The sequence below is a fragment of the Sarcophilus harrisii genome, chromosome 5, assembly GCF_902635505.1.
Source record: "Sarcophilus harrisii chromosome 5, mSarHar1.11, whole genome shotgun sequence".
NCBI classification, from domain to species: Eukaryota; Metazoa; Chordata; class Mammalia; order Dasyuromorphia; family Dasyuridae; genus Sarcophilus; species Sarcophilus harrisii.
Genome location: NC_045430.1, coordinates 39,183,653 through 39,204,106, shown reverse-complemented (window position 1 = coordinate 39,204,106; position 20,454 = coordinate 39,183,653). Strand labels below are relative to the sequence as shown.

Here is a 20,454-nt window from a genome sequence, read left to right as displayed (position 1 = left end):
AAGGATAAAATGGACAATTTTCAAATGAAGCAATTGAAACAATTTCTAGTCATATGAAAAGGTGCTCCAAATAATTATTGGTCAGAGAAATGCAAATTAAGACAACTCTAAGATACCACTACATACCTCTCAGATTGGCTAGGATGACAGGAAAAGGTAATAACGAATGTTCGAACAGATGTGGGAAAACTGGGACACTGATACATTGTTGGTAGAATTGTGAACAAACCCAACCATTCTGGAAAGCAGTTTGGAACTATGCTTAAAAAGTTATCAAACTGAAATAAGCAGAGTAGGAGATCATTATACACGGCAACAAGAAAATTATATGATGATCAACTCTGATGGACGTGGTTCTCTTCAGCAATGAGATGATTCAAACCAGTTCCAATTGTTCAGTAATGAAGAGAATCAGCTACACCCAGAGAGAGAAACTGAGTGGGCACTACAACACTCTTTCTGTTATTGTTTGCTTGCATTTTTGTTTTCCTTCTCAGATTTTTTCTTTCTTTCTAGATCTGATTTTTCTTATGCAACAAGATAACTGTATAAATATGTATACATATATTGGATTTAACATACTTTTAACATGTTTAACATGTATCGGACTACCTGCCATCTAGGGGAGAAGGTGGGGGGGAAGGAGGGGAAAAGTTGGAACAGAAAGTTTTCAAGGGTCAATGGTGAAAATATTACCCATGCTTATGTTTGTAAATAAAAAGCTATTTAAAAAAAAAGAAAACAACTCCTTAAAAAATAACATTCAAGAAATGAAAAAAAAAAAACATATTGAAGAAAACAATTTCCTAAAAAATAAAATTGGCAAAATGGAAAAAGAAAACAATTTTTTAAAAAATAGTCAATTAAAAAAAAAACCCTCCATTCAACCACAAAAACTCGATCATAGAAAGAAAAGAAAAGAAAAGAAAATAGAAGAAAACATAAAATTCCTCAGTGGGAAAAAAAAAATACAGGAGAATCAATCTGAAAATTACTAGACATTATAAAAAAAAGAGCCTGGAAAACACCTTTTAAAAAATCATCCAGGAAAACTGCCTTTATATCCTAGAACCTTATGGTAAAATAAGTCATTGAAAGAATCCACTCATCACTTCCTGAAAAGAGTCCCCCAAAATGAAAATGGAAAGGAGTATTGTAGCTAATTTCCAGAATTAGGCTAATTATCAAATGAAGGAGAAAATGCTGCAAGCAGACAGAAAGAAACAATTCAGTTATAGTGGAGCCACAGTTAGAATAACACAAGATTTTTAGCAGCCAATTACCTCTTGGAAGAGATCCCTAAATGAAAACTCACAGAAATATTTTAGTCAAAATCTGCAACTCCCAGGTCAAGAAGAAAATCTTGCAAACATACAGGAAGAAACAATTCAGTTATAGTGTAGCCATAGTCAGGATAACCCAAGATTTAGTAGCTTCTACATTAAAGGACCAGAAGGCATGGCATAATATTACTGAAAGCAATGGAACTACCTAGCATTGCAACCAAAAACACCTGCCCAGCAAAATTCAGTATCATCCCTCATAGAATGAAATAGAAGATTATCAGACATTTGTGATGAAAAGATCAGAGTTGAATGGAAAATCTAATTTTCAAATATGGCATTTTGCAGAAGCATAAGGAGATAATGAGGAAAGTAATATCATAAGGTCTGTTTGCATTCCTAAAATTTTCTCATTATTATGACTGTTAGCTGAAGTATATATAAACAAAGGACACAAATGTGAGTTGAATACAAAGGAATAATATCTTTTTTAAAAATAATGAAATTAAGGGGTGAGAGAAATGTACTGGGGGAGAAGATAAAGAAGTGGAATGGTGCAAATTATATGTCATAAAAAGGGGTCAAATATTTACAATGAAGGGGCAAAGGGAGAGGACAGGGGAAGAGTATGAACCTTAACTCTCATCAGAATTGGCTCAAAGAAAGAAAAAAAACATAATAAGAGTATGTAGAAGTATAATACTCAATAAGAGTATTAGCAATATCTTATCCTGCAGGGATATTTCTCTTTCTCTTTTTTAACTTAATTTTTCTTGAGGGTTTTTACTTTCATTGGGCTAGGAGATTTATGTTTATTTTTGCGGGACTTTGACTTTTATGGAAATAATTTGTAATAACTTCACAAGTGCTTTCTTAATTGTGGGAGGAAATAAAGGAGAGAATCTCAAACTCAAAAATTGTAAAAACAAATGTAAGAAACTTTTTTTTTTAATGTATCTGGGGAAAATGATAAAATAAAGCAGAAAAAATGATGAAATTATGGAGTGAGAGAGGAATGTACTGGAAGAAAAGGAAAGGGAAAAATGGAATAATATAAATTATCTGCCATAAAAAATTGGCAAAAAATGTTTTATACTACAGGGAAAAAGGGGAGAAAGGAGAAGTGAATGAACCTTATTATGAAGGAAGGAAATAATATGCACATTATATAAGGGAATATATATATATATATATATATATATATATATATATATATATAAAACTTTGGAGGAAAAGAGGACGGGAATGGGATATGGAAAGAGGAAAGAGTGATAAATTAAGAGAGCATATTGGGGGAAGGTTGGTCAACAGCAGAACATTTTTTGAGGAGTGTTAGAGTGAAAGGGAAGAGAATAAAATAAGGGAGGTATGGTTAGCACAGTAATTGTAAACAGAATTTTGAAGCAAGTTTCAAATACCTCATTTCTCAAACATAGAAGGAACTGACTCAATTTTTAAAAATAAGAGTTATGCCCCAAATGATAAATGATCATAAGATATGATCTATGCCCAAAGAGCTATAAATTCATGCACATCCTTTGACCTAACAATACCACTACTAGCTATGAATATCAAAAGAGAGTTTTTTTTTTTTTAAGTAAAAGGACCTATAAGTACAAAAATATTTGTAGGAGCTCTCTTGTCAGAGCAAAAAAATGGAAATCAAGGAGAAGCCCACCAATTGGGGAATGGCTGAATAAATTATGGTATGTGATTGTCATGGAATATTATTCTTTGTAAAATGTTGGGCTCAAGAAAAAACTGGAAAGCCCTCCATGAATTCAAGCAAAGTGACATGAAGTGTATACAAATTAATAGCAATATTTTGAGATGACCTATTTTAAATGACTGCTATTCTCAGCAGTATTTCTTCTTTTTCTCCCTCTTCCTCTCCATCTCTCTGCTTTTCTCTCTCACCTTCTTCTCTGACCCTCCCTGTCTTTCTTTCTCACCTTTTCTCCATCCCTATCTGTCTTTCTCTCTTTTTAACTTTATTTTTCTTGATGGAAGATCTGGCTTTCTTTCTCAACACAACTTTTATGAAAACATATTGCATAACAAGAGAACTGTTCAGTTCTACACACATATATTGTATCTAGGATATACTGTGACATATTTAACATGTATAGAACTGCTTGCCATCTGGGGGAGGGGGTAGAGGGATGGAGGGGAAATGTCAGAACATAAGTAAGTGCGAGGGATAATGTAAGAAATTACCCAGGCATGGGTAGTATCAATAAAAAATTATAATTGTTTAAAAAAAAAAACATATTGCATAACTTCACATGTGATTTCTTAAAGGGAGCTGTGGGTAGACACCAAGGAGAGAATCTGGAACTCAAAACTTTAAAAAACAAATGTAAAAAAATGTTTGAAATGTAATTGGGGAATAATTATAAATAAATGAAATTTTTAAAAAAGAGATTATAGGAACTTATCACCAGGATAATACAAAATGGCCAAGTGGTATTTATACCAGAATTACAAAGCTGACTCAATATCAGAAAAACTATCAGCATAATTGACTATATCAACAATCAAACTAACAGAAATTATATGATTATCTCAATAGACACAAGCATTTGACAAAATACAACACCCATTCCTATTATAAACAACAGCAACAACAAGAGAGCACAGAAATAAATTGAGTTTTCCTTAAAATGATAAATACCATCTATTGAAAACTATCATCAAGCATTATATACAATGGGGAAAAGATAGAAATATTCCCAATAAGATTAGAGGTGAAATGAGGTTGCCCCTTTTCACCACTACTATTTAATATTGTACTAGAAATGTTAGCTTTATCAAGAGAAAAAAAAGAAATTGAAGGAATTAAAATAGGTGATGAGAAAACAAAACTAGCACTCTTTGCAGATGATATACTAGCAAGAATTAACAACTTTAGCAAAATTGTAGGATATAAAATAAATCCACATAAAAGAGAATGATATTGATGAGATAACATACCAAAATTTATGAGATGCAGCCAAAATAGTATTTAGGGTAAAATTTGCTTCCCTAAATTCTCATATAAGTGAAATACAAAAAGAACAGATCAATAAGTGAGGCATGAAACTAAAAACAAATACAAAATATATCAAAACAAAACAAAACAAAAAACCTAGTAAGATAATGAATTTAAAAATCCCCAACTGAGTACCAAATTGGAAATCCTCACAATCAAATGTGAGTTTCAAAATATTTAAAGAAAACAAAAACATATAAGGGGAGTATAGACTAATAAATAAGTCTAATAGCTGCTTTAATGAAAAATCAATGATATAACTCACTATTTAATTTGATTTTAAAAAAAACTAAATGTCTATTATCAAAAAACAAAAAAAGTAAAATTATCACCAATGAACATATTAAAACAATCATTAGGAAATATTTTGCCCAATTCCCTGCCAGTAAATCTTACCATATGAGAAAAATCAATGAACATTTAAGAAAATATACATTACTCAGATTAATAAATCAGGAAATTGGATGCCTGATTAAATAACTGCATCTTAGAAGAAGAAATTTAACAAGCCATTATTGAACCCCTTAAGAAAAATAATCCACAGTGCCAGATGGGTTCACTCTGGAATTCTAATAAATCAAAGAAAACTTAATTCTAATACTATATACATTGTTTGGGAAAATAAACAAAGAAAGAGTTCTACTATTCCTTGTATGGCACAACTATGGTACTATACCTAAATCTAGGAAGGCCTAGACAGAGAAAGAAAATTATAGATTATTTTCCCAAAGGAATAGCAATGCAAAAACTTCAACTCAAATAAGAACAAGGAGATTGCAGCAATGTATGACAAGGATTATACACTATGGCTAGGTGGACTTTATACCAGGAATGCAAGGTTGGCTCAATATTAGGGAAAATATCAATGGAATTGTCTATATCAAAAACAAAAGTAACAGAAATCATGATTATCTCAAAAGATGCTTTAAAAAGTTTTTTTTAATTTTTTAAATTCATTTTTTTTATTAATAGCCTTTTATTTACAGGTTATATGTATGGGTAACTTTACAGCATTAAGAATTGCCAAACCACTTGTTCCAATTTTTCACCTCTTACCCCCCCACCCCCTCCCCCAGATGCAGGATGACCAGTAGATGTTAAATATATTAAAATATAAATTAGATACACAATAAGTATACATGACCAAACCATTATTTTGCTGTACAAAAAGAATCGGACTCTGAAATATTGTACAATTAGCTTGTGAAGGAAATCAAAAATGCAGGTGGGCATAAATATAGGGATTGGGAATTCAATGTAATGGTCTTTAAAAAGTTTTTGATGAAAGAAGCACCCATTCCTATTCAAAACATTAAAGAGAATAAAAACAGCCAACATTCTTTAAAATGATAATGAGCATCTATCTAACATCAACAACAAACAATATCTGTAATGGAGATAATCTCAAAAACTTCCCAGTAAAATCAGGGGTGAAGCCAGGATGTCCATTGTCACCACAATTTTTTGACATACTACTACAAATGTTAGCTACAGCAATAAAAGAAGAAAAATAGAAGAAATTAGAACAGGCAATAAGGAAACAAAAGGATCACTCTTTGAAGATTATGCATAATTGTATACTTAGAGAAACCTAAATCAACTAAAACTCTATTGTAGAGGGCTGAAACTCCACAAAAGTATTGCTTGAATCAGACAACCAAGAACTTAAGGCTAATTACCTATTTGATGTGAGACAATGACTCTATTAGCATATGTTTCCATAAATGGCTCTTCTAGCTGTTGGATGCTTGCTGAATGTTTTGGTGTTGAGATAATCATAAGCAAGGATTGGAGAATGGAGGGACAGAGGTCAGAATCACTTTGCAGCATGACAAGGAGGAGAGAGGCTGGGGGCTGTACACTTGAGAATCTAGGAGCCTCGTGTCAGTTTGTCTGTTTCCTTCACTTCTCCCCCTAAAGATCAAGGATTTTAATTTATCCTAATTCTGGCTGACCCAGAGGCCCTCTAAGTAACTAGTCTGTACTTCACAATATATGAAATAATTAACAACTTTGACAGAGTTGCAGATAAGCCCACATAAATCATTTGCATTTCTTTATATGATCAACAAAGCCCAGAAGCAAGAGATAGAAAGAAAAATTCCATTGCAAATAACTATATACAATATAAAATTTTGGGAGTCTACTGAGAAAACAAACTGTCTGAGCACAATTACAAAACACTTTTGACACAAAAAAATATCATATTGGCAGGTTTTACCCATGAGCAATTAATATTATTGCTCATGGGTAGGACCGGGCAATATAATTAAAAATGTTATATTAAAAATGTAGGTAAAATGTTACCTACATTAATTTACTTCTTCAGTGCCATAGAAATCAACTATCAAAAAAAAAAAAATGATTTGACAGAGCTAGGAAAAACAAACAAAACAAAAACAAAAATCCTCTGCTAGAACAAAACATTAAGAATATCAAGGGCATAAATGAAAAGAAAATATCAAAGAAAGTAACCAGTGCTATGTAGGATGCTCTGTACAGAGTCCAAATAGATTAGATTGTATGTGATAGAAAAGATTTCCAAATACTTCTATTTGGGACAACATATTACTGTGGCAAGCTTTGAACATGAAAAAAGGCCCATATTTAGTATAAAGAGATTGATCAAAGAATCCATACTGAAAAATTAAATTTTCCAGATTCCGTGTAGTTTGCTGAACAGCTCCAACTAGTTGGTATAACTATATTTTTGTAGATGTATTTATACATATAGATTATTGGGAAAAGGAGATCCAAAGGATCTCATTTGAGAAACTACACAACCCTTCTCTAATGATCACACTGCCACAAAAGCTTATTTTATAAACACCAATATTTTTCAGGAATAATCTTTGACCACAGTAGATTTTTAAAAATCTAAAATACAAATACATGATCTTTTACAAATCAAAAATGTAGAGAATCCCAAAAATCCATGGAGATATATATATATATATATATATATATATATTGAATATAAGTAGGTGATTTTGATGACTTTGATGTAGTAAGTGATGGCAAAGAAAAAAAAAGAAAAGAAAAAGAGGTAGGCTAATCTTGTATTGAAAATGAAAGCTTGCACTGTTTCTCAAGTATTAAAAGAAACAAGGGAACGATTCAGTGTGTTTCCTGGATCCTTTATGACAAAAGTCCTGTGGGATATGATTGGATAGAAGGATGAATATCTGAATCAGTGGCAAGAGTAGTCATAATGATAAGATCAAGGGTTCATCAAAGTATTTTATCATATAATTCCTTTATTTGCATTTATCAATGTGCATATTCTTAAGGAAAATTTAAACATGGAACAGAAAATATATGCTACAATCCTCATGGGTGATATTAAGATTATTAGAGAATCAACTGAATTATGAAAGTTCAAAACTTCTATGGGATAATCTCAACTAATTCAAAATCAATAAAGAAAACTGAAAATAATAATCACCAATAAACAATGGTTAATATGCCCATATAAACTGTTTTTTTTCTCTTGCAGTCATAAATAGGGATTTTTTTCTTTTCATAGATAATATGTGCTTTGTTCACCCCTTTGCAATGATATTCAATTTCAATTATTGTTGTTCACTAAATGTTCCAAGATTTAAGTTGTTTGTATTCTTCTAGAAATGTTGTTTTTGTATTTTAAACCTTTTATTACTGTACCTTTTAGAGCCATCCAAGGCATTAACATTTACTCCATTCTTTAGGAGAAATTCTGCCATTTCACAGTTCTGTCCTCTAATTGCAAAAAAAAAGTGGTGTAAGGCCTTCCTGCAAAGTTACAAGAAAGATGTTGTTATATTAAGTAAGCATTCTATATTTACTGTAATTCAATTTATGACTTTATATGAACGTCTTGTGAATTTGCCCATGAAGTGATAAGAAAACATGGCACTTAATGACCTAGAAAAAATAACAACAAAGTTCATATGGAAAAACAAAAGGTCAAGAATTTCAAGGGAATTAATGAAAAAAAAATCAAATGATGGTGGCTTAGCTGTACCAGATCTAAAATTATATTATAGAGCAGCAGTTACCAAAACTATTTGGTATTGGCTAAGGAATAGATTAGTTGATCAGTGGAATAGATTGGGTTCAAGGGATAAAACAGTCAACAAATATAGCAACCTAGTCTTTGACAAACCCAAAGATCCCAGCTTTTGGGATAAGAACTTACTGTTTGATAAAAATTGCTGGGAAAATTGGAAACTAATATGGCAGAAACTAGGCATTGATCCATACTTAACACCGTACACCAAGATAAGGTCAAAATGGGTTCATGACCTAGGCATAAAGAATGAAATTATTAATAAATTAGAGGAACATAGGATAGTTTACCTCTCAGACCTGTGGAAGGGAAGGTCTTTATGACCAAAGCAGAACTAGAGATCATTACTGATCACAAAATAGAAAATTTCGATTATACCAAACTGAAAAGTTTTTGTACAAACAAAACTAATGCAGACAAGATTAGAAGGGAAGCAATAAACTGGGAAAATATTTTTACAGTCAAAGGTTCTGATAAAGGCCTCATTTCCAAAATATATAGAGAATTAACTCTAATTTATAAAAAATCAAGCCATTCTCCAATTGAAAAATGGTCAAAGGATATGAACAGACAATTCTCAGATGAAGAAATTGAAACTATTTCTAGTCATATGAAAAGATGCTCCAAGTCATTATTAATCAGAGAAATGCAAATTAAGACAACTCTAAGATACCACTACACACCTGTCAGATTGGCTAAGATGACAGGAAAAATAATGATGATTGTTGGAGGGATGCGGAAAACTGGGACATTGATGCATTGTTGGTGGAGTTGTGAACGAATCCAACCATTTTGGAGAGTAGTTTGGAACTATGCTCAAAAAGCTATCAAACTGTGCATACCCTTTGATCCAACAGTGTTACTACTGGGATTATATCCCAAAGAGATTATAAAGAAGGGAAAGGGACCTGTATGTGCACGAATGTTTGTGGCAGCCCTTTTTGTAGTGGCTAGAAACTGGAAACTGAATGGATGTCCATCAGTTGGAGAATGGCTGAATAAATTGTGGTATATGAAAATTATGGAATATTACTGTTCTGTAAGAAATGACCAACAGGATGATTTCAGAAAGGCCTGGAGAGATTTACACGAACTGATGCTGAGTGAAATGAGCAGGACCAGGAGATCATTATATACTTCAACAACAATACTAGATGATGACCAGTTCTGATGGATCAGGCCATCCTCAGCAACGAGATCAACCAAATCATTTCTAATGGAGCAGTAATGAACTGAACTAGCTATACCCAGAAAAAGAACTCTGGGAGATGACTAAAACCATTACATTGAATTCCCAATCCCTATATTTATGCACACCTGCATTTTTGATTTCCTTCACAAGCTAATTGTACAATAATTCAGAGTCTGATTCTTTTGTACAGCAAAATAATGTTTTGGTCATGTATACTTATTGTTTATCTAAGTTATATTTTAATATATTTAACATCTACTGGTCATCCTGCCATTTAGGGAGGGTGGGGGGTAAGAGGTGAAAAATTGGAACAAGAGGTTTGGCAATTGTTAATGCTGTAAAGTTACCCATGTATATATCCTGTAAATAAAAGGCTATTAAATTTAAAAAAAAAAAAAAAAAAAAAAAACATGGCACAATGAAACACTGGAGTGAGAAGACTAAAGCATAAATCTTATTTCTATTGGTGAATTCCTATGTCATCACAAAGCAAATTATTTTAGCTCTCTGGGCCATAAGTTTCCTTCTATGTAAAATAATAAAATGAAATTAGATATCTTTTGCATTCTTTCTAGCTATTAATATGTAATTAGAAGATAGAAATTCAGAATTTATAAAAGATCAGTTCATATTATTTCATGAGTATCTTCCTTTCTTGCCAGATTATTGTCCAATTTATTTCCAAACTTATTTCCTCAAAACTCTATTAAGATAAAGCTATATCCTGGGCTGGGTTTGAAGCAGACTAGTTATTTTTACCCATTCTCCTCAGATACAAATAAACTCAACAACAACAACAACAACAGAAAATAAAACAAATTTAAAAAAAAAAATCTTGCCCTGAGTAAGTGAAACCTGGGAGAAAATCATTCACCTAGCATTTTCCTTCTCTTACCACCCTCCTAATATATTCCTTGTTTTTCCTCTCCCAAGTGGCAATGACAAAGAATTAAGCCTTTACTTAAAAAATCAGGAGTCATTCAGCAGTTCTAGAAGGAAAAATGTGTAGTCATTAGGATAAGGAAAACATGTATTTAATTTTTTCCTGTGAAAATTCTGTCTCTGGGTAGTTAGATTTAGCAGGAACACATTTCAAAAGGTTTTTCCTAAAATATTATGGCATTTCTTCATGACAAATTCACATTGCAAAGTTCTAAATATAGAAAAGCATTGTAGATAATGTTTGGTTAGTACTACTGCATTCTGGGGAGCAGACCTAATATATCATGCAAAGAAGATTCTGGAGAGATGGATGTGACAGAATAGTCAGCTAACTAGTAACAAAGTGAGTGAGACCTAGATTCAGGGCCTTCAGCTGACACTCATATGCTGACTGGGTGACCCTGCAGTACTCCAGGACTCTCCCTAACATTGGGTTTCTTAACTTTTTCTTTGTCATGGACTCTCTTTTTAGAATGTTTTTAAATGACTAAAATACATAGAAAATAAACAAAACCAATTACATTGAAATGAGCATAAAAGTAATGTAGTCTTTTTAAAGTTAATGAATCCCAGTGGAAGAATCCATACTGTAAGATTAAAACATAGAGCAAGCGCTGAGCTAAATTAGTGAAGGGAATTTCCTTCTTAGGAGTTCCACTGTGAATGAAACTTGTTCCAGTGTCATGGGTACTCTCTCTCTTCCTTCCTCACCCCTCCATCCTACATTAGAAAATTCTGAAGACTAATGAACTTTGACTACAGAATAACTTTATTTTCATTAAAAAATGCTTGCATAAATAAATGAATTATTAAATATGTACATTGGACACTGATTTTTTAGTTGATTATTATACAAGATTATTCGTTTCTACCTTGTTTTTTGCTTCAATATCAGCTTTATAGTGAAGCAGTTTTGCTGCTAGGTCTATTCCCAGAAAATAGGAAACATAGTGAAGAGCATTGTTGCTTCCATCCCCAATATTAGGGTCTGCACCATGGTGAAGCAACATGAAGTACACTTCCCCTCCTCACACTGTATTGCTTGTCAGCATTGTGGGGAATAGAGAGAGATAAGGTGAAGAATTTATAGGAATGAATTCTTTTTCTGTATTTTATTATTTCTATGTCTCTGTGACCTGCATAAGTATGTTGTGTGCAAGCCAATATTTACTTAAAACTACATATATTTACTTCACCAGAAATGATGACATTTATCCTTGTTCAATGTTATCAGTATTTATATTATTAAATGCTATCAGCTCAGTAATCTGAAGTTTGAAGGTCTGATTGATGATTCCTCTTGGAATCAGTGAAACAAAGCATTCCGTTCTAATCTGCCTTTGGCACCAAAGTTTAACATTCAATTAGGGGAGAGGGCATCTATTTCTCAATGATCCCCAACCTATGATTTAATCCTTTGTAACCAAACCTATAAAAACTGTATATCTTTCCTAAATCTTTAGCCCTTCTACTGTGAGCTTTCTCTCTTTCCCTTCTCACAGTGGAATTGCTCATTCTCATGAGAATTTATTAATAAATAACTTTTCTGCTTTCTACTGAGTGATCTCTGAGTAATGATTTTGGGTAAGGGTCTTCTACATCCCTCGCAGCATAATATATACAAATAAGTAATAATGTAATGTAAAATTGAATATATTCAAACATAATTAGTGATATTTAAATAAGTTATTTACTAACTTTTGATTTTCTTAATCAAAGACAGAAATCCAAATCCATTTTAACAGCATGGTTAACTAATGCATACCTTCATGAAAGGTGTTCGATGGTCTGTGTCCAACAAATTCAGGTCACATTTTCTCTCTATTAAGAGAGATACAACATCTGGATGTCCATTAGCACAGGCCAGATGAAGACATGTTCTACAGAGATAAGAGAGCAATATGATTCTTTGATAATATATTACAGCAATCAATATTGTACCATTTTTAGGATAATTTTTAATTGGTTAATTAAATTAATAATGCATTATTCTTATACCTAATTGTAAATAATTTCCAAAATAAATGGACACTAATGTCACCTAAATAAATACAAAATATGCATTAACTCTCATTGCTGGATATGATACACTAAATCGCTAGTGCAGGAGAAATATCTAGCAGGTAGATGTAGATTTCACTACAGATTAGCATGGGAATTTTGCTCAGGTTCTGACCTGGACTGCTTCACCTCTCCTGAGGTAACTTGCTGGCTCCTTGTACTTTGGGATTACCCATACTAAATAAAGCCAAATAGAGGAGAGACACTACTGGCATGGCCCACTACAACCCAGAACTCATGAGCTCAAGAGATCTGCCAGCCTCAACCTCCCTGTAACTGGGAGTATAGGTGGGCTTCACCCTGCTTGGTAGTTAAGTCTAATAACTTTTTCCATCCGCAACTACAAAATATTTAGTGAAGCAGCTAAATCCCTCATAAAAAACCTTTATATATTTGTGTATTGTATCTTTGCAGAAGCACATGTACACACTCACTGAAATGCAGCATTGCATAGTTGAAGTGGCTCTAGGATGACACAGGCTGTTCCAGCAAGGTAAACATTTTGGCACTTCTGCCATGGTGGAAAGGGTTTGCAGTAAGGGCCTGGTATGTCTGTTGTCCATGGACCAATCTAACTAAGATCATAAAGATATTACCAGGTTGGTCAAGGGAGGATAAACTTTTTATTGATGATATATTTCAAAGTCCATCTTTGTTGCTTAGTCATCTCAGTCCTGTTCGACTCTTTGTCTCCTCATGTTGAGTTTTCTTGGTAAAGATACTAGAATAGTTCACCATTTCCTTCCCCAACTCATTTTACATATGATGAAACTGAGAGAGTCTTGCCCAGAGCCACACACCTAGTATCTGATACCAGATTTGAACTCCACAATGATGAGACTTTCTGACTCTAAGCCCAGCTATCCATTGAAAACCTTCTGCTGATAACTGACCTTCGACACCAAGTTGTAAAGAGGTTGTGTTATGTGTTGGTCGAGGAAATATTTGTAACAAAAAAAAAATTGTGTATTACTGAAGTTACAAATGTTCATATAAATATCCATATGGGCATATTTTGGTTTTTTCTTGTTTTCAGAACTCCCCTTTTGCCTTTTCCTTCTGGCCTTCTTCCAGAGTGTCTAAGATAGTCAGAAGGAAAGAGATTTCTTCCTCCCCCATCCTGCCAGCTGCAATGGTGACATGCTTGGACGTATCTCGATAAGAAGGAAAACTAGCATCTATTATGTGTCTACTATGTCCCAGAAACTGTGTTCAGCATTTTACAAATATTGCATCATTTTGATCTTTGGGAAGTACTTATTATCATCCTCATGCTTGAGGACACTGAAGAAGCTGATAAACAAATTTGCTCAGGGTCACAGAACTAGAATGAATCCAGGTCTTTCTAGTAATTAGTATTTAGCAATAATACAAATTCTTAAGTCAGTAATCAAATAAAACAGGAAAACAACATATAAGCCATTTGCATTTCTTAAAACATGAACTGCTTATGATTTTCAAGTTTATTTAGAAAAGGGGGAGATGAAATGAAACCTTTTATTATTGCGAATATGAAGGGAACTTTTAAAAAATTGAGATTTGTTAATTCAGTTTTTATACTATTAATTTTATATTTCTTAATCCAGATGTACTCCTTGTTTTACTCAAAAAAGGGATAAGCAAAATTAAAGGAAGACAGGAGAAAAGAATGATATTCCAGGGAAGGAGTTGGCAGAAAGGGGAATGGAATTTTTAAAAGGTGTTTACATTTGTGAAATGGCTTAAGCAGAAAACTGAGTAATGAGTAGTGAAAGGAAGGAGGCAAAGCAGCAAAAAATTCTCATAATTTTTTATGAGGAAAAGAGGATGAAAAAGAAAGATGCTGGATAAAACATCATGCTAACTGTGTGGCACCAGGTTGAGAGAGCAATTTGGTTGTTGTGCATTTTCGGGGAGAATATAACCATAAAAGTAGAGGGGAGAGGGGAAGAATCTGAGACAGTTTTCAATTAACAAGAAGCTGATGGTTAGAAATTCAATGTTCTTCATTTTGAGTGTGTCACCACATTAAGTATAGCCAAACTTCTAAAGGGTGGTTAATTAAATAGTGACATTCTGTTTAGGCTCATTTGGCATGGGTTCTCTGATCACTACCAAACACATTTAAAAGTATCTCAACCTTGAAAAAGTGACTAACATTTACTTTGAATTGTCTTACTGTGTAGCTATAGGATTTTCATTTTTCTTTAGTTTTAGAAAAAAACATTTTAAACCAAGAGTTACTTACAATCATTTCCATGACCATTACTATATTTAAATAAATTTTAATAACCACATCAAAAAACTATGCATACACAGATTTGTTTTATCTTCTATTTATATATTCTGAAATTAATTCAACTGCAAATCAGTATATCCATTAGAAGGTCAGTAAGGATAGTAAGTTAATTAGGAAGACCTTTGGTTTCAGTCATTTCAGGGAGCTAATACCTCTGTTGCTTTAACCTATGGGGCTGTTCTCACTTATCCACACCTACTGTGGCTTTGTAAATGTTAAGACAGGTACATCGATGTATGGCTGTATGTGCAGAAGTACCATGCCAATCCCTTTATTTCTTGGCTTTTAGGATAAGGGAAAATATTAAGAAAAACATCAAAATATAGTCTTTTTTTAATTTTGGAAGCTAATGAATGATCGATATTGGAAAGGACATGAAAAAATAAGTTTAAATCAGGATAAGGCTTCACTGTTTCTAAGAATACATTTAATTACTTGCATATTTTCACCAATTAAGAAACAATATAAAATTCAATTTGGACAAGGGAATAATGTACTTCCAACCAGCAAATTTCCAGACAGGATTCCACAGATTTTCATAGTTAATAAAGAAAAATATCCTTTGAAAAATACATATGGAATTTTACTTCCCTATGTACATTTTTTGTGACTCATGGTAAAAGATTTTCTTGCCTATATTGTTTCATAAAATCAAGAGAGGCAGCACAGTATGGTGGACGGAAAACTATCCTGGAAGTTTGCAAGACCTAACTAGGTCTTACATCTTACATACACTGGCTATGTAGGACCTCAGCAAATCAGTTAACCTCTTGCTGACCAACACAATTTTCTAAAATTTAAAGTTGCAGAGAAGATACTGGTCTGCAGTCAAGGGAATTCCCACTTATCAATAAAACTACCTAAATAGTCTTAAGTCCCATGAGAAACTCTTACGCTTGTCGTTGGACAGCTTTATGAGCTATGCTGAGAGATAATGAAGCTGATTCTATAAAATAACATGAAAAAAAAATCTCCTTGCATTAGTCATAACTTCATCCCTAATTTTTTCACCTGTCTTTATATGGAAATCATGTTCAAAATCTTAACTTTAAAATATACATTAAAAAACCTGTTTTCAAAAAATTAGTGTTGTTAAATTGTAGGGGAAATACTTTTGGGAATTATTTAAAGAAAAATAAATTGAATCCCTTTGAATATATGTCATAAATATAAAATAATTTGAGCAAGTTTTAGGTTGAGTTGCATTTTCTAAAATTACTAGTATCTCCCTTCTGCTCTATACGATGTACAACGGATTGGCCTGTTGTGTCCAGTAGTTTGGCTGACAGAGTAAAGATGGAGTGAGCAGACACTGCCCATCCTAGCACAAGACACTTTTACTTCCAGACTCCAGGTATTTTACTAGATGTCTCTCCCTCCCCTCTCCCCCCCACTCATGGAATTCTCTTCTCTTGCCTTCATTTCTTGTTCAGCTCTGGCTAAAATGCTAACTTCTACAAGAAGATTTTTCCCAACCCCCTTTAAAACATGTTTTCCTCTATTGATTATTCCTAATTTATCCTGTATGGTGTATCATGTTTGTACTTATCTGTTTTCATATTATCTCCTCCATTGAAACATATTCTGAGTGCTCTGACATCAGGGCTTATCTTTTACCATTCTTTGTATTCCAAGATCTTAGCAGAGTGTCACTTACGTGGTAAACATTTAATAAGTCTTTCCCCACACATAGCACCCCATCTTTTGACACTAAGTAAGTTTACTTGCTGTCTCCATGCCTGGGATGCTCCATACTCCCACCTCCTGATTTCGGCAAAAGTCTTGCCTTCTACAAGAAGCCTTTAGTCACCTCCTTTAAAACTAGTGCTATTCCTCTGAGACTACTCCCACTTCAGCTTGTATGTATCTAGTTTATAGATAGTGATTTGCACCCAAGTGTTATTTTATAATCTCTCCTTTCCAAAGCATTATACTTCTTCAACATACAGGTCTTCAACATACTCCCTCAAACATACTCACTCCATTGTTGCTCAACTTCCACATTTCATATGATCTACTTCATCCTATCTCAGCCAGATAAAGACAGACCTTTGACTGTGAAGACCAAGTCAGCACCCTGGATATCTTAGAATCAGCCAGAAACAGGACAAGCAAAAGTTCTTGGTCTTTATTCTTGGTCTTTAGGGGTAGGAGTGAATTGGATGGACAAAGGATCTCCACGACGTCTCCTCTTTGTCTTCCACCCAGAAGTGACCCTGGCTAGCTTACTCCACCCCCTACCCTCCTACAGTTCTCTGTATACACCAATTATCAAGCCAGCACAGAATAGTGGGAAGGACCATTTTCCAAGCATATGCTTATAGAGTATTGTCCAATCAGTAATTAGCTTTAAGTGTTTGGTTGTCTAACCACAGTGCATTAACTGTTTCAACCCTTTACATCTGACCACCCACAAATGCAGCACTGCCATGCTTTCAAACCCTCAAGTTTCTCTTATCTGATCACAGTCTATTGTTGTTCCATCTCTTCCTTTGCTTTGCAAACTTAAAATTCTGTTTTTCAGCCAGACCATGATTTCTAATCCAAGGCCATCACTCCTGCATTAGCTACATTCTTCTCCTTTCTGCTTCTTGACTCCTTGGTGAACCATTCAGTATAGTTGTTCAACCCTTCATTGCCTTCCTTTACATCTATTGCTCATGTATCATGTTGCCAACACTGTCCTAAGGCTCAGCCTTTCTATGTACATGCTGTCAATGAGGCTGGAGGAAATCATGCAACTGTGCTTACTAGGGCCACTGCAAATTTATGTCACATGACCTCAATTGGGGTCTAACTGATCCAAGGCAGTCCTTTCATATTATACTTCCCTAAACAATTCATTATGCCACTTACCACAACAGCTCTTCCAAACCTTTTCATCCCTTCTCAAAACTCCTCTGCTGTACCTGTTCAGCTAAAAATCTTGGCTCATATTTACTGGGGAAAAACAAAACAAAACAGGACATTTCCTGAAATCTCCCTCTTTTGCCCTCCTCCTCACTTAATTCATGTATAAATGCCTTCTATATTTTCCCTTCACCTATCTCACAGGAAGAGGTAGCCCTTTCCTTGCCAATGAAAACGTTTCTACATATACAAGAGATAGCATTCTATCTTACCTATTATTTGTCTTCTCACTTATCTCACTCTTTCACTACATTCTGGATATTCCCCTGCTTGTCTACAAACATGCCCATGTCTTCGTCTCCATTCCCTAAAGAAATTGTCTTTGATCTATCTATCCCTATTATCATTCCACATCTCTCCTGTCTTTTGTAGCTAAATGCCATGAAAGGGGTCTTGACAAGAGGTGTCTCCATTTCCTCTCCTGTCATTTTCTTTTAACATTCATGTTCTTCTAAATTCTTCACAAATGTTAATGGATCTCATAATTGCCAAATCTAATTGTGTTCTCTCGATTCTTTTTGCCTCTCTGAAGCTTTTCAAACTGCAGCCTTTTTCTCCTTGATATTCCTTTCTCTCTAGGTTTTGTGAGATTCCCTTCTCTCTAGTTTTATAACACTACTCTCTCTCTCCTGGTTCTCTTCCCAAATATCAATTCCTCTGCTTTTTGAGGCTGCCTTTTTGATTAAATCCCTTACCTGACTGACCTTCTAGAATGTAGGGGCAATTCCTGCTCCCCCATTCCTTTGTATCTGCTGTTGTGAGCCCTGTGCCTGATACATAGATCTTAATAAAAGCAGTAGTGGTCGGCTTTGAAAATTTTACTCTTCAAGTAAAGATAAAAGGTTGGAGCAAAATCTACTATGCTTCAGGTGAAGTCAAAAAAGCAGGGGTAGCCATCCTGATCTCATATCAAGCAAACACAAAAATTGATCTAATTAAAAGAGATAAGGAAGGGCACTATATCTTGCTAAAGGGTAGCATAGATAATGAAGCAATAGCAATATTAAACATATATGCATCAAGTGGTGTAGCATCTAAATTCTTAAAAGAGAAATTAAGAGAGCTGCAAGAAGAAATAGACAGCAAAACTATAATAGTGGAAGATCTCAACCTTGCACTCTCAGAATTAGATAAATCAAACCACAAAATAAATAAGAAAGAAGTCAAAGAGGTAAATAGAATACTAGAAAAGTTAAATATGATAGATCTCTAGAGAAAATGAAATTGAAAATTTTACTCTTCACATACTATGTCCATATTGGGGCATTTAAGTGGCACAATGAATAAGACTTCTGGGCTTGGAGTCAGGAAGACATCTTCCTGAGTTCAAATCTGATGTCAATTATTTACAGTTGTGTGATCCTGGGCAGGTTGTTTAACCCTGTTTGCCTCCATTTCCTCATCTATCAAAATGAGTTGAAGAAGGAAATGGCAAACCATTCCAGTAACTTTGCCAAGAAAATCCCTCACATAGCCTTATGGATAGTTAATCACAGTTGTTTTAGACAGGTTAACATTTCAGCAGCAAAGATTAGTATTTGCTCCCCCTTTGCTACTGATTAAGAATATGCCAGTTGGACCCTGACAACAGCCAAAGGAAGGAGTTTCCGATTCATTTAAAATGGACAGGCAGGAGAAAGGAGGTGACACCAGCTTTGGGACTTGCTATCCAATCTCTAGGAAGCAAAACCTGACCCTGACCCTGTCCCAGGTGCTGAGGGGGTTTTGATTTCCTGGGGATTAATCAGGGTAGGGGACAGGGACTCAAGTGGAGGGATGAGGGGAGGGGAATGTCTTGGGCTCCTCTTGTGGGCCTTCTCCTTCTCACCTCCCCCAACTTTTGCTCTTACCGCTTCTCTCTATCCACATCGTTTACACTGTTTTTTCCGAACAGCAGCAGATGCTGCACTTTGGCCACATCCCCTAACAATGCAGCTTTGTGGATCTTCGGGAGGTCCTTGCTCTGGATCAGGTATCCTGGGATGTAGTTGGGTGTGTGGAGCCCAAAAAAATTCGGCAGCTTGAAGGGAGGGCAAGGTGGAACCTGCTCTTTCTTGCCGAAATCAAAAATCTTCTTCATCCTGGAAGCAGGCTTTAGGGTCGGGAGGGAGAACTCCCAGGAGAGTTCTCTCCCGGCCCCTCAGACTGTTCCGAGGGGGGAATTAATGGGAAATTGAAGAGGGATTAAAATGAGAATTAAAGGGGAAATTAAAAGGGAGATTAAAGGGGAAATGTCAGTAAGTAGAGGACAGAAGTTTTAAGACCTCTGAGCTCCCAGCAGTTATAACTGATTTAGCCCTAGAGAGGACTGGAACCCTGGTAACCGCAAGAGGGGATCTGAACTGCGCGTATGTTTGTGAGACTCCGGGCTCACGCAGATGCAATAGTCCAGTCACGCACCGGTGAGGGCTCCGGTGCTGGGTACCTTAACTCTCAGCTCAAGGAATCTAGAGCTCCAAGTCGCTCGAGGGGTGGGCGAGCTCCTGTCGCATGCACATATGCATTTTGATTTCCTTCACAAGCTAATTGTACAATAATTCAGAGTCTGATTCTTTTTGTACAGCAAAATAATGTTCTGGTCATGTATACTTATTGTGTATCTAAGTTATATTTAATATATTTAACATCTACTGGTCATCCTGACATCTAGGGAGGGTGGGGGGTAAGAGGTGAAAATTGGAACAAGAGGTTTGGCAATTGTTAATGCTG

The 20,454-nt window shown here is 34.6% G+C and overlaps 1 protein-coding gene across 1 annotated transcript; it reads right to left on the bottom strand.

Annotated features, from left to right (window-relative positions):
- Positions 1-11,508: 11,508 nt before the first annotated feature.
- Positions 11,509-19,951, bottom strand: LOC116419500 (ankyrin repeat domain-containing protein 7-like; the record flags this gene model as incomplete). Its single annotated transcript, XM_031940148.1, has 3 exons — positions 19,596-19,951; positions 12,262-12,376; positions 11,509-11,538 (listed from the first exon to the last, which is right to left on the bottom strand). Coding segments are annotated over exons 1-3 (375 nt in total), but the record flags the coding sequence as incomplete, so codon positions are not given.
- Between the last annotated feature and the right edge of the window lie 503 nt (positions 19,952-20,454).